The sequence below is a fragment of the Mauremys mutica genome, chromosome 1 (genome assembly GCF_020497125.1).
Source record: "Mauremys mutica isolate MM-2020 ecotype Southern chromosome 1, ASM2049712v1, whole genome shotgun sequence".
Taxonomy (NCBI): domain Eukaryota; kingdom Metazoa; phylum Chordata; order Testudines; family Geoemydidae; genus Mauremys; species Mauremys mutica.
Genome location: NC_059072.1, coordinates 289219039 through 289237200, shown reverse-complemented (window position 1 = coordinate 289237200; position 18162 = coordinate 289219039). Strand labels below are relative to the sequence as shown.

Genomic DNA, 18162 nt, shown 5'->3' with positions numbered 1-18162 from the left:
TCTCAAACTTTTGTACTGGATGCAAAGCAGGCTTTGGGGTGGAGGCTGACAGCTCAGAACCCCCATGTAATAACCTCATGACCCCCTGAGGGGTCCTGACCCCCAGTTTGAGAACCCCTGTACTAATGAAACAAAACACCACAACTATTGTTTTCTATAAGCCCACTTTTGTACGATAGTTGTTATAGTAATAGACTATATTTATCTTATTAAAGTAGTTATATATTGTTAACATTTTTTTTGAGTTCACTTATTTAGTAAAAAAAACAAACACAAAAACAAAAAAACACTTAACTCTTACAATTTTTAGGATACAGACAATTGTAACCTGTCTTGCATTCCAAAACAGCACATGTAATTGTACACTAAATGGATACCTTTCTACATAGTCCAGCAGTCGGGAACAGTGGTTAGAAGCAGGAGCATCATGGCCTCCAACTGCATAGAGAAAGCCATCACATGTGGCCACACCTACACCTCCTCTCCTCTTACACATCGGAGCACACATATTCCATTTATTTGTGTGAGGATCATAATACTCCATTGAACTCAAACAAGAACTTCCATCACGACCTCCCACTGAATATAACCTAAAAAAAACAAAACCCAAAACATGCAAGTTTCAGTACAAGAACTTTGATAAGCAAAACTATAAACAGAGAGGCTTTGTTTGCTTTTCTCATCTGTCATCTGAAATGAAGGGACTACGGAATACGTTTTGTCAAATTTCAAGTTCACAGAAGTATAACACACTGGAAAATACATCGATGTTAGTACTATTGCCAAATTCACATTCTTCTTTGTGTTCTGCCAACCCTCAGTGGAATGGAAGTTATTTCCTGATTAGTCATTTGGGAATAGGTGGTTTAATTCGCAGCTCAAAATGCATACTACTTTCTTCTGCCTCATGGACCAGAAATCTCAGGAGAACTTGCTTCTCCCACGATTTCCAAACCACAGAAGCAGGGTTGCTGCACAGTTGCCCACCATCTGTAGAGGGAAGGGAAAAGAGCAAGGAAAAGTGCAGGTGCTCAGTCGTGCTAGGTAATGTGGGTCAAATAAGAACCCGGATAGACAGAGCAATGGGTGCAGATGAGGACAGAAATAATCTGGGTGAAAACTACTGTACACATTTTATAATTGCAGTTTTAGAACATAAATGGAGGGGAAATGGATTTTTGAAATCATAGGAAATTTTTTTACAAGCTGCTGTGTACAATTTAGAAGAGGAAAAAGCAAATTATCCAGTCAGAAAGCAGAAAGAATATCACCATCTTCCCATACCCAATCTATCCACCATTTTCTTGGCTGTCCTCCTGTTCTCTGCCCTTGAACTCTAGTCTCAAATGGCTCCATAATAGGATTCCCTTCATCCAGCCTTCATATATGCCCATACCATCTCAGCATCCTCTCTTGCGGCTTCTCTCTGATGCAGCAGACCTAGGTCTCCCTCCTGATGAGATCATTCCACACATGGCCCAGCAAGTGCCTCTCTTTGGTCCCCCATGTCTCCGATCCCAACAGAAGGGCTGGTATTACCATAGTTTTGTGTTGTTGTTCCGTAAGTAGTTTCGGCATTTGTTAATCATAAATCATTCCACTTATCTTGTACCAGACTTCCCCCCAGTCAGCAGCCTTCCCTGAAGTTTGCTGTTGATTTGTCCATTTGTCACTAACCAGCCCCTTAGGAACTTAAACACAGAAACTTGATCTAGGAACTGACCCTAATTGTTGATATTCAACTGTCTTGATTCAATGGGAGTCCCCACCTGACTTCTGTGGTTTCTTTGCTCATTTTGAGACCATAGTTTGTTAGTTCCCTGTTCCAGGCACCACTTGTTTGGACCGAGTATAAATCACTATCAGCCATTAGCACAACATTGTCTACAAAATTTAACTCTGTACCATCTTCCATTTGGAATTGCTTACCTATGAAGCCTGTCACAATTATGAATAGTAATGGATAAGCACTGATCCTTGATGGAGCCCAACCTTCACCTCAAAACCCTTCATTGCACCTAAGGGCATCTGTACCTTTGTCATGGAACCATCCTACAAAACCATCACCATCTGGACAAGGTCCTCCAGTACCCAACAGAATTTCAGTGAAGGCCTCAGCAGTCACTGAGGTACTTTGTCAAATGTTTTCTCCAAATTGAGGAAAGCCCACCCTGCTTGATGTTTACCTTCAGCTTCTTTTCCGCCAACTGTCTACTGATCGGCATATAATCTGTCATCCCTTTTCCTTTTCTAAAACCAAACCACTCCTTTCCTAAAACGGGCTCCACTATTCAACAAGTATAAGTATGAATGATTCTCTCTAACAGTTTCATGCAGTGGGAATTGCTTGGTACTTTGAATAGTCTTGTATGCCACCTTTTGTTTGTATATAGGTACCAGTATAGACTTTCTCCATTCTTCTGGAATTTTCTTCTCTTTCCAAACTGTGTCCATCAATGTCTCTCAAGTCTTTGATCATAGCTGCCATGACTTCATCTGGATCTGCTGATTTTCCAGGTGCCATGATTATCAGTTCACACAATGGTAGCTTGGCACATAAAGGGTTCTCCTCACTAAGTAGACCAGGGGTCGGCAACCAGTGGCTCGTGGCTCGCCAGGGTAAGCACCCTGGCGGGCCGGCCCGGTTTGTTTATCTCCCGCGTCGGCAAGTTCGGCCGATCGCGGCTCCCACTGGCTGCGGTTCGCGGTCCCAGGCCAATGCGGGAGGCAGGAAGCGGCGCGAGCCGAAGGATGTTCTGGCCGTGGCTTCCTGCCTCCCGCATTGGCCTGAGACCGCGAACCGCGGCCAGTGGGAGCCGCGATCGGCCGAACTTGCCGACGCGGCAGATAAACAAACCGGGCCGGCCCGCCAGGGTGCTTACCCTGGCGAGCCGCGAGCCACCGGTTGCCGACCCCTGAAGTAGTCCCTCACAGTATTTTTGCCACCTGTTATGTACCATGTTTCTTGTTACAAGCAGTCTGCTCCTGCATCCCTTACAAATGGCATCTTCCATCTTCCCTCCTTTTGCTTCTTGTCCACATGATAACATATTTTCTGTCTGGCAAGCTGATTACAGTTGTTCAACTCATTATACAGCTCACCTAAAGTTAGGTTTCTCATCATTCTGATAGCTTGATTTGCTGCTCCCTTGAAGGCTCTGTAGGCAGCAACTGCTTCTTCTGATGGGTTACTTTCCGTCACTTTATGACTTTTTCCTTATCTCTTACTCCTTTTTGCACATCCTCATTCAACCAGCAGTTTTCATGAGATATCCTCACTGTGGAGCTTAAATCTGTGGTGAAGAGCATAATTTGGCTTATTATGTCTTAAATGTAGATATTTAAGAAGTATGGTAAAGTCCTAGTTTGTTTTCATAGGCTTCTGATTGAACTGGTGGAGATTCTGGTCTATGTAATATACCTAAGGGATAGTTTCAGGGAATGATACATGCAGATACTGTTTGTTGATTTTCTTCAATTACATATATGATGACTGTATCAGCAAGGGCTGATTTATGTGTGGAAGTCCTGGAAAAACTAAAATCTATTTTCAAATTCCAATTATGAAAATTCTGTTGAATTACATTTCAGTTCTGCTTGTAACTATTATAGGCAAATGAAAATAATTTCCATCCCTTATAATGGTTCCTATGATGACATGATTCTGATTTCATTTTTCCAGTGTTACCCATGCTGCATACATTTTTATATGAATCCTTTCCCAGTCCGCTGCCTGTTCTGCAGTCCCCACAGATTAACTAATAGAAATGCAGACTAGTTTAAAGTCGAAGCACTGAGCAATTTAGGATGCAAAAGTTTCCTGCAGTGAAACAATTATTCATTTGGAAGCTTTTATTGTTCTAAACACTCCATGAATTCCAAGCTCATTAAATGTTCATTTACTGTTATATTTCTTTGGCACTGAAGCTGTTGTCCTGAATAAGGAAGCCCAATTCTACCACTAATTTTTAGTGAGTCCATGGAACTTTGAGGTATTGCCTCATAGACACCCTTGTACGGTAACACAAGTAGGCAAGGGAACCAGGCTACATTGATCTATCATGTGAAGCGGATGTCAAATAAAGCAACAAAGCAAAAGTATAAAGTAATTCTCTTACAAGAATGCCTGCAAACTCAGTCTTAAGACACTTGTCTTTTCATCTGATTTTTATTGTTCAAGGTACCTGAAGTCTGGGGTCACTATAAACTGATGTTTCCTGCATGGCTAGTATGTGCAATGCATTATACAGTAGTCCTGCTAAAGTTTTCATGGGGGAAAATTCCATTTTGAAAGTGAAATGCATAATATAGATTTGTACTAATGTATTCACTCCCAATCTCTAATTCCATCACTGTAGCAAAACTATATTATAGTGAGCAACAATAGGTCACAAAACACTTTCCACTATAGCCCTGTTTTCATATGCAAGTGCAATTAAGGTATTTAGATGTCTACTTGATATGCAGGCAAATGGGATACTAAGCTTTAAATATCAGAACCAAGATTTTCAAAGGTGGGAGTCAAAAATTAGTGTGAAATCAAAGTGTTGCTTTAAAGCTCTACTTACAATGCTCCACTCTGGCTATGTCTAAACAGCTCAGCTATCAGTTCTGTGAATGCTTGATTGTGCATGACTCTGTCCTGACATGGAGAAGGGCATAGAGAGAGCAAAACAAATCACTCTTGTATTTGCATCCGCTAAGTTTAGTTATTTATATTGTGCTCATCTCCATGCTATTGAAGCATCCCTGGTCACAATCACAGTCATTGTTGTTATAGAGCTAGGCTCCCAAGATATTACTGAGGAGAAGACTGAGGTATTGGCTCTGCTCCTCCTTTGCATAATCTGGGTTGGTGAATGCATACTAAACTCAGATAAAGGGTAGTGCTCTGGCCAAATAATGGTGGTAACAGTGGCCGGACAATACAAAATCCTATTTGCAAATATTTTAATAAAAACAGTGTATAAAATTCAAAAATATTCATAATTTATTTTCGCAGCTTTATAAAATGAAAATATAGTCATCTTCACATTATCAGTAGCTTGTATTTTGGTAGCACCCAGATACTCCAGCGAAGTTTAAGGTTCCTTTGTGCAATACACAGTACAGAGTAATATTCAGTCTCTGCCCCAAAGAATTTACAATCTAAGTACATAAAACAGACAAAGTGTTATTATCCCCACTTTACAGATGGAGAACTGAGGTACAAAGTGAGCTGGTCACAGAGGAAGTCAGTAGCGAAATTAATATCTGATATCCTGTGTCTGAATCCGATGCCTTAACTACAAGATGATACCATACTTGCAGTCAGTCTAGGGTGACCAGATGTCCCGATTTTATGGGGACAGTCCCAATTTTTGGGTCTTTTTCTTATATAGGATCCTATTATCCCCCACCCCATCCCGATTTTTCACATTTGCTGTCTGGTCACCCTAAGCCAGCCATATATGCACAGTATGTATGTGTGTCCAAACACACACACACACACACACAGATTAGGCAGCCTTGGATTGTGAAATATGGATTAATGGCTTCTAATTAGAAAAATAGTTTATTTTCCTCTGAATACAATTAGTTAATGGATTCTTGATAAGGTCTATTTATTCTCACTCTGTTAATTATGCTTTAAACTGTTCTGTATTGGCTCATGCTGATTTTTATCCTTTGGTTGAGTTTATATTTTACAAATACTTTTTGACAGTTATTCATGCTTTGCTGTGTTTGCCTCTTCCTCTGTATTTTATTTGCAAGCATCCAATACAAAGCAAATTTTAAAAAAGGAAAGAAAATAGCCAGAATCAAATAGTACAAATCTCTCAGCAGTCTGATGTGCAGGAAATAGAGGATAAATTATTTTTAAAAGTTATTGTCATCAATAATTGCTTTAAAAAGCAAATATATCTATTACATTTAACTATGCAATTAAACATCTAATTATGCTCAAAATGCAACTGCACCGTAACTAGATGGCTATGCCTCTAGCCTGACCCATTTGTTTCTGTTCTCTCATTATGGGATGCACTGGTTTTCAGCTCTTATGTGTCACCTGTTACAGTTCATGCAAGCACATCTATCTGCCTGCCTAGTTATGCCAGATATTGAGGGCAAAATAGGGCACAAAAATCCTGCCCTGTGCTATATGGATACATAATGGGAGAAGCAAGATCAGGAAGCCTCTTGAATTGCCAAATAGCAGCAGGTAGAAATTGCTTTCTACCATGCAAAAGATCACTGCAACTGACTGCTGCATCACCAAAGAGCAGACAGCTTTGGGTCTGGTATATGCACCTTGTGCCCCAGCACACAGGCTCCAGTATGTGGCAGCTGTTAAACAATGGAAAACATTGTTCTTCTGTAAAAGGAGCAGTTGGTTGAGCCAACCTGCCCTGAGCCATTTTGCCTTGCAGTGCCTGGCTGGCTGGCAATGCTTCACACTGAATAGAAAAGCAGGATGTTTCACTCAATATGCATACTATTCTGCTAGAGTAAATATGTATTTAGCTGGATAAAATATTAGAATTAAGCACTGAAATTATTCTTTTACTGTCAAATCACAATCTCAAAGTAATGAAACCACACAGACAAGGAGGCAAACCAGAGAGTCCTAATGATTTCAAGGGTAAGACTGACAGGGCTGAAATCCCCATATGCAGAACGGAAAACAGATGCAACTGGATGGGAGAGACACATTATTTTTAAGCTTCGAAAAGCATAAAAACAAACAAGAGAGAGAGGGAAAAAATATATAGAACTGTAACTAATTAATTGACAACAGATTCAGTCCTAACTCAGACAATACGTTCATCATTTCCACAGGAGCTTTGCCTGAGCAGAGACAGTAGGATTAGTTCCTAAAATAGCAGACACACTTTAGTCAGTAGAAGTTACAGGTTAATGGTTTTCTTGAAGGTTCCCATAGTTATTAGTCAAGTCACCCTGAAGAAGAATTACTTGCTTTGAAATTTCCCTTTGAAGCAGGGTCGTGCTGCCAATATTTTAACCAGGGGCTCCCACACAAGCATTTTCCACTAGCCTGTGATATACCCGATGTCTCAGGGGTGCCTCTGTTTGCAGAAAAGAAGGGTGAAGAATTAGGAAATCTATTAATTTGTTTTCCCATTTAAACAGACAAGCAATCCTCAAGGGAGGCAACACCAGTGCAAACATATTCAATTGCATTTGCTAGGGGAAAAAAAATCGACTTGGTTTCTTTAAGAAGTGCAGTATAGGTTCCATAACACCGTATGGTCAACTCATATCGTTTGAAGCTGGGCCTGTGTGTGAAGACCTTGTAGAGGAAGAACTGGGTCCTTTGGCATCACTCCCTGGGAAATGTTACGAAAATACTTGCCATTTTGTCCACTCCAAAGGGAAAGCATTTGTTCTTCAAAAGGATTTTTTAATAAGCTGAAGGGATAAATTGTGTCTGGCACGGATGATTAAACAGTTTCCAGAGCACGAGTGAACTCCATCAGAGGAAGGGAAATTATCCCAACTTTCTCTTCAATATCATGACAGAATTTTAACATAGGGCTCCCAGGATTTCCATGCAGCATATCACTGCTTTGATGCCTTCTACTCGGTGTCCAGATAAGGTTAGAGAAGAGCACTTCACTTTCAAAATTCTGTCTTTTTTATCTCTGCTGAAATACCTGAAATACCTATTGATTGTTTCAGTGGTTTTCAAAACTTCTTGTTTTGGTGCAATCACAAATAACTAGAAAGCATCTTTCTTTTATCCTTGATTAAATGGTGACTCAGGCACCTTCATTATTAATTAAATCATCTACCAAATGAATTCAGACTCCATTCAGACTATATTTGACTCCAGCTGTTAATGATTGTCATGCTTTGCATCAGCATGGCCAGAATTTTCACAAAGTGCTCAGCATCCATAATCAGGGCCAGATTTTCAGAGGAGTTCAGCTCCCATTTAAGTACCGAAATAAGCGGCTACATCTGCAGAAGAGCTTGGCATGATTGGTATATATCACTTAAAAATTAAGTATCTAAATAGGTGTCAGGTGTACTGAAAATCTGGCCCCAGTGATGAGTTCTGAGGAACTGAACACCTGATTCTCAACCTCTTTTGAAAAATCTGTCCCTAAGGGCGTATCCAGAAGGTAATGAGAGTAGGTGTTCAGCATTTTACAGGAATGAGATCTTATAGGTCTACTTACATTGGTTAAAACAAAATAATAAAATTCAGTAAATAGTTTCACCTATAGAGTAAGATGATGGTCATGCTGAGGCCCACAAGAAGAGCTCTATAGCAATAATAAAATCATAATAAATATCATCATGAATATATTTGTATATACATTTAATATCCAGCAGGATAAATTATCTCCACCACTGGATTCCACAGTTCATCCCATCTTTGATGTGTTTGATTTTTAGACTGTAAGATCTTAGGAGCAAGAGCTATCTATTATGCCCATTGGATAGCTCGGAGTATAATATCTGAGCTAAACAACTGATAAGAAATAACAGCAATAGTAATATAAAATAATTGTAGTAATAAAAGTAACCACAATAGATCATAATAACACTGCACTTCTTACAGGAAGCAGTGAGTAAACAACTGTAAAAGCATTTATTTTAACATGTGGTGATATATCGTTAGTTACAAAGAACATACAAACAAATGACCTATCAATGTCCAACATCTTTTACTCACTCTCAAGGACAAACAATAAAAAGGAATAAAAATGTCACAAACCATACTTTTTTGCAGGTATTCTCTTTGGCCTTGATTCTCTGCCTATTGAATTTATTTATTTATTTTTTGAGGGAAACAGTTGCCCTTGACTTCAGTGGAGCAGTATCAGACTCTGAGATACATATTTTTTTCTTTGACAGCAGTAATCTTTGCCTAGGGACCATTTTACCTTGACCTCCTATTTATACAGAAATTAATCCTGCATTGTGCAAAACTATTCAGTCACAGTCTCTCTGTATTTAAAAGGAGACTGTGGAAAGGCTTTAGAATTTCTCCCTTCTCTGAATTTCTCTAATTTTTGGTTAATCTCCCATTTACATCCAAATTATAGGTTTTTTTTCCCCTCAGTATAAATGTAAAAGTTTTAGCATGGCTTCAAACTTACAATTTGGACATTGTATTTTTATTATTATGGACTTTATTGGTGCTTTTTGGAGCTTATCTGCATTTGATTAAATTAATATCCTATGATTTTAATTCAATTTTAAAATTAAAAAGACATGATCCATGTACAAATAAAACTGAGGTGTGGGTACTTCTGTTCTCTCATATCTCTTGATGGCCTTTGAGTATTTACAAGATTGCAAACTTTTAATTTTGGACCATGTATGTGACTTTCTATGTTTGAGGAATTTACGTGCTTACAAAGTGGATAGCATGGTATGTGTTTCCATAAAAAAAATCTTTATTTTCTTAGCTGGGAAAAATCTCAGTGACAGTGCTTACTGAACTCATTTACTGGGGTATCGTATTAGTAAGAGCCAGGGAAAGGTCATTCCTTTTTCAAGCATTGACTGGTAGGAGCAACAAAGAAGAAACAAAGGAATCAGTCCTGAACTGCTTGATTTATGTCAATTAAAGTAGAAATGTTGCCTCGATAAGGACTGTCTCAATGATTTATGCTCCAGCCTATTCTAGTATTGTGACGAGAGATGAATTTAAATGAAAACTCAGTCTCAACCCATCCCAAACTTTGGATCTTCCGAACTTCACTTTGCCCTATCTCTAAATTTTGAGGAAGACAGGGAATCCTAAAATCCCTCTCAATATAGAAATGGATAGAAGCTACAAAGTAACCTCTAAAATTGAAAAGTGTTAGGGAAAGTCATGAGAGGTTAGTTTGGAAGTATTTACCTCAATTACATTGTTGCAAAGCTCCGATAACTAATCAGAGAAAACCATTTTTAAATTCAGTTTGAGAAGAAAACTTCAAAATATTAGACTGCCTTTGATCTGAGGGAATATGGCTTGTAAAAACATTTTAATCATGCCTCTTTCATTTGTTAATGGGGTTTCACCTATCAAAGTGGTTTCAACACATATCAAAGGCTAGAACCTGGCTCGTGTTAAGACCACTCTGTGCCTCTTCACTTTACCTAAAGAGCAGCTGAGAATTACTCTGGCATATGGGACATGGCATAGGTTAAACCAGTACCCCTGTGGCCCTAGTTTTTGAGTGAGGTGTAGAAAGCAAATATCCACCTTTGTCACATCCTCAGGCATGCCAAGAGATGTGTCATTGCAGCTAAGAAAGGAGCACCAATTCTCTGATGGTTGGACTATAGGACCAAGACAGTTTATTAATGGTTATCCCAGTGTGCAACATTTGGGGTAATATTTCCTTTGTTTAGCAATGCAGTATAAGAATGAAAGTGGATTAAATATAAAATAAGCTGGACAAAGAAAAGAAACCATTTTTTCTGAAAACAATTGTCCTGGCATCTAAGGCCTGGTCTACACTGGGGGGGGGTCGAACTAAGGTACGCAACTTCAGCTACGCGAATAGCGTAGCTGAAGTCGAACTACCTTAGTTCGAGTTACTTACCTGTCCTCACGGCGCGGGATCGACGTCTGTGGCTCCCCCGTCGACTCCGCCACCGCCGTTCGCGGTGGTGGAGTTCCGGAGTCAACGGGAGCGCGTTCGGAGTTTGAGATGAGACACGATATATCGAACTCCGAGAATTCGATTGCTACCCGCCGATCCGGCGGGTAGTGAAGACGTACCCTAAGAAATATTTATTGATATTTTGCAAGCAATTCAGAGAGTGGTTTCCCATGGATAGGAGCTTAGCACCGCTCATATGACTTGGGCCAAGGTTTAGTTCCTTTTGATAGAAATAATTTCCTCTTGACAAGGAGTCCTGTTCAAAGCTCCATTGTAAAATGGGGAGAACACACATCTACCCTAAGACCGGTTAATGTACGAGGACTCCAGTAACTGGAAAAGTCCGCTCCAATGTCAGGTCATGAGCTGGCCCACACAATGCCTAGCACCATCTCTATGAACAAATAATTTACTATAGAGTTAGAGTAAGAACATTTATTTACCCACTTATTTGTAAACAAACATACCTGGTGAGTCTGTCTTATTTCTCAAGGGATCATTATCGAACTCACAAAATGGTTGTTTGCTAGGCAGTGCTATTATTTTAGTGATATTTATCTCCTCTGTCAGATCAATCATTTTAGATGATAGCACTGTTCCTCCTCATTCTGGCTCAAGATTCATTGATTGTATGATTTTCTGTCTGAAACATTTTAAAATGCACACGTCTCCCTGAAAACTCTACAGCTAAAAAAGAAAATGTTCAAGGAGCATCTCCTCTTCTCTGCAGCAAGGAGCTGATCAATTGTCCTTTTGAGGAGTGAGAGTTTAATCAAAAGCTGGAGTCAATAAATACTCCATTTATGAAACATCAGTGGTTTTGATACTGTCATGAAAAGAAATGGAAATATCTGGCATATAGCATAGTAATAATGGAGACTAAAATAACGTGTTACCAATGAATCAGAGTTCATTTGATAAGTGTTCTCATTCTGATTAGCTATGAGCTAATTCTGCAATCCTTACTTAAGCTTTACTGAGACAAAAACTCTAATTGAGACCAGTAGGTTTTTTGCTTGAGAAAAGATAACTCTTGTTCCCCATCTTGTGAGAATTAGTCAATATGCATAAAGCTCTTGAAAATGAATACCAGTCTAACACTGACTTTCTCCTCTTTCTAGTTTGGCAGGTAATCTGAGCCCCCGCTACTGTAAATTGATTTGTGAAACCAGGCAATTTTTTGATACAGGAAAGCATCATAGTATTTCAGCAACAGGGAAAATATTCATAACATTCAGTAAAAGATTATTCATTTGTATGTCCTAAGAAATATACTAGACAGAAATCATGCAACACAATACACACACTCTCTCTCTCTCTCTCTTTGTGTGCCTGTGTACGAATTGGCCAGCCTGTGTGGCAATGTTTCTCTTGCTGCACATGGACTAAAGAAAAGAAAGATAAAAGAAACTGGTTCTTGAATAAAAGTGTAATAATTTCAAGACCAAACAAATAAGAAACAAAGCTCATACACACACACACACACACACACACACACACACTTATTCTGATAAAAATATAATTGTGCAGACACATTTTCTGATTTTCCCAGTTCTAGTGAAATCATGAGGTGTTATTTTCCCTTTAAAGTCGTAATTACAGCATATTTATTTTAATAGTTTACTTGATAAAATAATGCAGCTTTGAGCAAGTTTCTCGGTGTTTACTGAAGTATGAAAATTAGCAGAGCATTGCAATTATATGGATGACTTGGAAAATGCCCTGAGTAATCATTTAGTCTGTGACCTTCACAGTGAATGAATCCATCTCAATTTACTCAATAATAAAAAAAACTGAACACAAGTTGATCTAGCAGTTCAAAAGATATTTGATAGCACCCCAAATATAGAAAGTGTGGGGAAATTTATGGAGATCCCAAACTAGAGAAACAGAAATATAAAACACCAGCCAAGATGGTTGGGGATATCCATTCACAGAATGTGGTATATATTTCAGGCCTTCTGTAGGAGCTAGGTATAAATGAGACAAGTATTATATATCTATATTACTACTTCGGATTATAACCGTGAAAGTGAATCTGTAGAAATTTGGGTCAAAGTACACAAAGATGTAGTGATTAAGGAATAGAATTGGAAATCAGAAGATCTGCATCCAAATTCCTAGCTTTGTCACAGACGTCATCTGTAACTTTTAAAGGGTCAGGCACCAAAGGCTGGGATTTCCAAGAGTGTTCACCTTCCAGTTAGGCACCATAATACATAAGTAAAAAAAAAAAAGTAGGTTTTAAAGAGTTTAGCAAATTAGAGGTGAAGCTCTTGAAAATTTGGCCTAAAATGCTACAAAGGAGTTGCTGGATTTTCTACACTTTTGAACATCTGGCCCCAGTTGTAAGTGCTGAGAATCTGAAAAACTGGCCCTTAATCTGTCTGACTCTTACTTTCCCATAAGTAAAATGGTTCTACTTCCTTTCAAACACACACACCCTTGCCTATTTTCACTATTTAATGTGTTAGTTCTTTGGAGCAGGGATTGTCTTTTGCTTTGTGTTTTTACAGCACCTAGCACAGGGGTCAGCAACCTCTGGCATACGGCTCGCCAGGCCAGTTTGTTTACCTGCCGCGTCAGCAGGTTTGGCCGACCACGGCTCCCACTGGCCACGGTTTGCTGTCTCAGGCCAATGGAGGCTGAGGGAAGCGGCATGGGCTGATGGATGTGCTGGCCGAGGCTTCCCGCCACCCCCATTGGCCTGGGACAGTGAACCGCGGCCAGTGGGAGCCAGGGTCAACCGAACCTGATGACACGGCAGGTAAACAAACTGGCCCGGCCTGCCAGGGTGCTTACCCTGGCGAGCCACATGCCAGAGGTTGCCGACCCCTGGCCTAGCACAATGCAGCCTGAATCTCAGTGAAGGTCTTTGTACTCTAATGCAATACAGTTAATAAATCAACTAGATTATTGATCTCTTTGTAATTGATTGTTGTTGATTGCTGAAGACCTTTATTATTTAGAAGTAACTGAGGTAGTCCAAATGTGTAATCTCTTCTAAAGAAGTATATGGATGTTTTCAAGGGAGTATTCCTTCCCCCTCCCTTCTGTGAGCAGCATATCTTTTTTTGGCCTAACCAACAAACAGCACTCCCCTTACCTGATGAGGCTGGGGGAGGCATTTCCCAAACATGGGCTCTCCCACACCTTTCCTTCTGGGAACAGTACATTCTCCCTACAATCTAACCAAATGTTCCCTCCACTAAAATGGGGAGAGGGTACTTAAAACAACCCAGGGAGGCTATGCTATGCTTGGCATGGTGTGTCATGTAAAGAGTGTCACACACTTTGAATGTCTTGTTTAAATGACTAGATATCTGTATTTTGTCCAGTGATTGACAAACCTCAGAGCTTTGATTCAACTTAGATATGGCCACAAAAAGTTTGACTCTTGTGAAATGTACTGAATCATTTCAGGTGTAATCTTACCTCTCCCTTCTTTGTGTCCTCACCTTTTTCTTCTCAGCTCATTCCTTTTTTTCCCCCTACCGCTGGGCAACTACAGTCCACTCTGTAGCTAGTTCACCCTGAAGTTAATCTAGTGACTGTTCCCCCACTTTGTTTTTTTTTCCTTCCCCCAACAGACACCATGTCTTTGCTAATATCATGACAAAGATGTTGGTAGGGAATCTGCTAGACAATTTGTGTTCTTTATATCTTATGTATGCTTGGAACCAGAGCTGGATAACCAGCAATATAAGAATCTAAAGGGACTTTGTTATCCATTTTAGCATGTACCTAAAAAGGAATTGCACATTGAGGACAAACTCTTTCCATTAATGGTAGAAGCTGAATGGTGGAGTGGTGCAGCTTAAAAGTAGAGTAGTGTCAACTGTGTATAGAATATGGTCCAAGAAACAGCTTGTTCATGCATGGTGATATGGTGAGAGATGAGGAGAACTGCTTGATGAAACGCAATTTGCAAGTACTTTGAAAAGGGGCACCACTGACTGTTGAAATATATACACATTGTAACACATGAGCTATACAGTTGGGGGCCTGATTGACACACCTGAAGACAGGCCATGGTCCCTTGGGATTGCAGTGTACTGGTGAGTGTGGCGGTTGGACACCTCTTTGAGCTATCTCAAAGTCTAGTAGGAAGTTTCCTCTGCTATATGCATAAGTGTGCTAGGATGGGAAAGAAGGTGCCCCTTTACGTCCTCTCCCAATTCTAACACATCTTTAAATAATTTTAGGATTTTATCCCAAATTTACATAATTTTACATCCCTTTCCTTTAAAATTCCCATCTATTTATCTGACTTTCATTCCCTCTTAAATGTAGGGCTTGATTGGTCTTTAGCTGGCTAGATGTAACACAACAAGTTAAATCTGACTTAGGAACTGATCATTTTTGAGGTTCTAAAAATCAAATAAAGAAACCCTCCAATGCACATTGTATTATACATCCACTGAGCTATATGGGAGCTCTATGCAGGAAATGTGGATTTGTGTGCAAAAGCACAAGAGATCAGGTTAGAGCACTGAATTAGTAATGAGCCCTAATTATTCTGCTAAGAGTAAATAACAGATTCTTTATTATGTGATGCATGAGAGGCAGAAAAATAGAACTCCTTGAGAAGGCTGTAATCAACCATACAGTCAGCAAAGGTAGGTGGCAATATCACATTCATATGTTGCTAATTTTCTTGGGCCAAATATTGAATCACCATTAAGGACTTTGAGGCGTCAACTAGCAATGAATGTGTCATAACATAAAATGGCTAACCCCAAACAAAGTTAGGTCAGCATAAAAATAATCAATCATTAGCAAAGCTATAGCCCAAACAATGAACAAAAGTTTGAGGATGTTAATTAGGAAATGAACGAGTAAAAGTACTAAAGATTCAGAAATGTACTAACTACATAATGAGATTTATTCAGTTAAAGTTATTTCCAGGTACAGTGACTCAACATTGGTCTAAATATCATTGGTGAGATCCTGGCCCCATTGAAGTCAATGGAAATTTTGCCACTGACATTAATTGGGCCAGGATTTCACTGGTGAAATCTAGGGCCAGATGCTCTTCTACAGAGCAGCTCACAGAGGGAAGCAAAAAGCTTTCGGAAACTGGGTGGGAGATCTGCAAGATGGAGAAACAGAGGCTGTAATACACATTCTCACCCTCCCTGGAGCATGAAGAAACCAGTCCTCAGTCAGAGCAATTGTGGCTTTTCAGGTTACAAGACAGCATAGGAACTGAAGAGGATAGAGTTAGGGAGCAGTGATTTTCCTGGGATTGCATCACTCCTAATGCAGAGAATTTCCAGGAGGAAATCTATATGGAAATCTATACGCTGCAGATATGACCATCTGAGGGACACATTCTTCTATGGAGGACCCAGAAAGCTATATGTACAGGACTGCTTTTCATGCAAGATGCCCAGCTAATCTCTAGGAATTCAAGAAGGCCCTGAGAATTTCTGGGCCACACTCTCCCCTCCCATTTCCCCATCCCATGATTTCAGGAACTCTCCCTCAAAGAAAGCAGAATCAGAAGGGAATTCTATGAGCAAATCTTTACAGAGTTCCCAGCTCACTTCCCCAAAGCACAAGTTTTGTTTTGTTTTGTTTTAAGAATAAGCAATTGGCCTCTCTACTAAATAGCTTTCCCTTCCAAATCACTAAAGGATTCAGCAGCCTTACATAGATGCATCTTGTACTCCCACACCAATTCAAAAGATTTATATGGGGTATCCTATTTCTTGTTTGCAAGGAATGTTAGGCCAAGCGGTCTCATTCTATAGCAATAACTTTTATTTTACAGGTAATAGTTTATAAACTAATGCAAAGACTCAAAAACAAAAAGTAAAGCTGCAGTCAGCAAAAGGTGTTTTCCTCAAGGGATAAAAAAACAAACAAGAAAGGATAATAAACAAATCTGTAATATTTGGAGTGCCCACACTCCACTCCATAAGCAGAAAAATAAACAGAAAACTCCACAGTCAGGACTTCAGGCCATTCCTTTAATTCTGAATATGGCACTATACTTTCCCAAAGGCATTCTCGCTTTGTCTCTCAGAGAACCACTTACACCCCTTCACCTGACCACCTGTGCAAGGGACTTGTTGAGGAGAAACTTTTTTGAAGTTAACCCTTTGCCCCCAGGATCCAAAGGAGCACTTCTCCACCTTATCACACATTAAAAGTGGCATAGTTAGTGATATCTATTGTTAAGTTTGCTCAATACTTTCTATTAGCTCCCCTCCACTGTTTTCAGTTGCTTATAACTTTCCCAAACTTAATCCATTAGAGCTGAAATTCCCCCTACTCCCCTCCACACACACATACAAATAGCTGAAAATTTGCACCAAGACAATGATCAAATTTGTGGACACCTAGTAATAAATGAATCCAACTAATGTCAGTCTCCCAGAACTGAATAAACCTAGCCAAATGTATACAAAACCCCAATTGATTTAAATCAATCACTAAACCCTTGCTCACAAAACAGTGATTTGTTAGAACACTCAAAAATACATTTGCAAAATAAAAGTGGAGTAGACAGATAATGGAGAAATGATTTTTTTTTGTAATGCATCATTATGTTCTACTTTTGTGATTCTTTCAGCAAAATTAATGGGACGTGGAATCTACACCAAATTCAATTTACTGCAACCAAACATCAGAGAAAAGAATTGCTCACAGCCAGTCTGATCATGAGTGTTCTCATGAGTTTGGCAAATACAAACTCACAGATTTAGGCTGGACAGCCTCTTTAGGTGAAAAACGCGAGCGAGAAATAATAAATTCAAATATAAAAATATTAGGCTAACCAGAGCAGTCAAAGGCTCAAAGTGGGATCTGAAAGGGACAAATCTGTGATGCAAAGGAATAATAAATATTCAGACTTGAGATGCCAAAGGAATAATAAATATTCAGACTTGAGATGCCAAATGATAATGCTTTTTGGAACTAATTTATGATATCTATCATAAGGAATTGGAAGGATGTGGCATTGGATTAGGACTCAGTAAATCTGAGTCAGTGCCATCCAGAGGATTCAGGGGGCCTGGGGCAAAACAATTTTGGGCGCCCCTTCCATAAAAAAAAGTTGCAATACTATACAATACTATATTCTCGTGGGGGCCCTGCGGGGTCCGGGGTCTAAATTGCCCCAATTGCGCCCCACCCCCCGACGGCCCTGATCTGGGTTCAATTCCATGCTTCTGCCACAGGCATCTTGTGTGACTTTAGGCAAGTCATTTTCTCTATGTGCCACAGTTTCCCATCCAATGTATAAAATGAGGCTAGTAACAGTGGTTCCTTGTAGTATATTTTGGCTGCACATTCCTTGGGGCTATTACTATGTGTATTGTGCAGTGCCAAGCATACAAGGTTCTGATCTCAGTTGGGGTCTTCAGGTGCTCCTTTAATAGAAATAATAATAATGGATTGCTACTTCTGTGTCAGGAGAACAGGGTAAAAACAGCTGGACATCAATAGGGAATATTATTCACCTACAACACTCTTGATGGCTCCTTAATTCTTCTTCAAGCAAAGCAAATCCTCAAAAGAAAGTCCAAATGCAAAGGTCTATTTT

General features: G+C 39.6%; 1 protein-coding gene across 2 annotated transcripts in view; it reads right to left on the bottom strand.

Moving 5' to 3' along the window:
• KLHL1 (kelch like family member 1) overlaps positions 1–18162 on the bottom strand; it is a 415060-nt gene that overhangs the window by 12822 nt on the left and 384076 nt on the right. For both annotated transcript variants that reach the window (XM_044979915.1, XM_044979923.1), the window contains one exon: positions 378–590. In XM_044979915.1, the coding sequence (XP_044835850.1) occupies positions 378–590 (213 nt within the window). The remainder of the gene's footprint in view (positions 1–377; positions 591–18162) is intronic.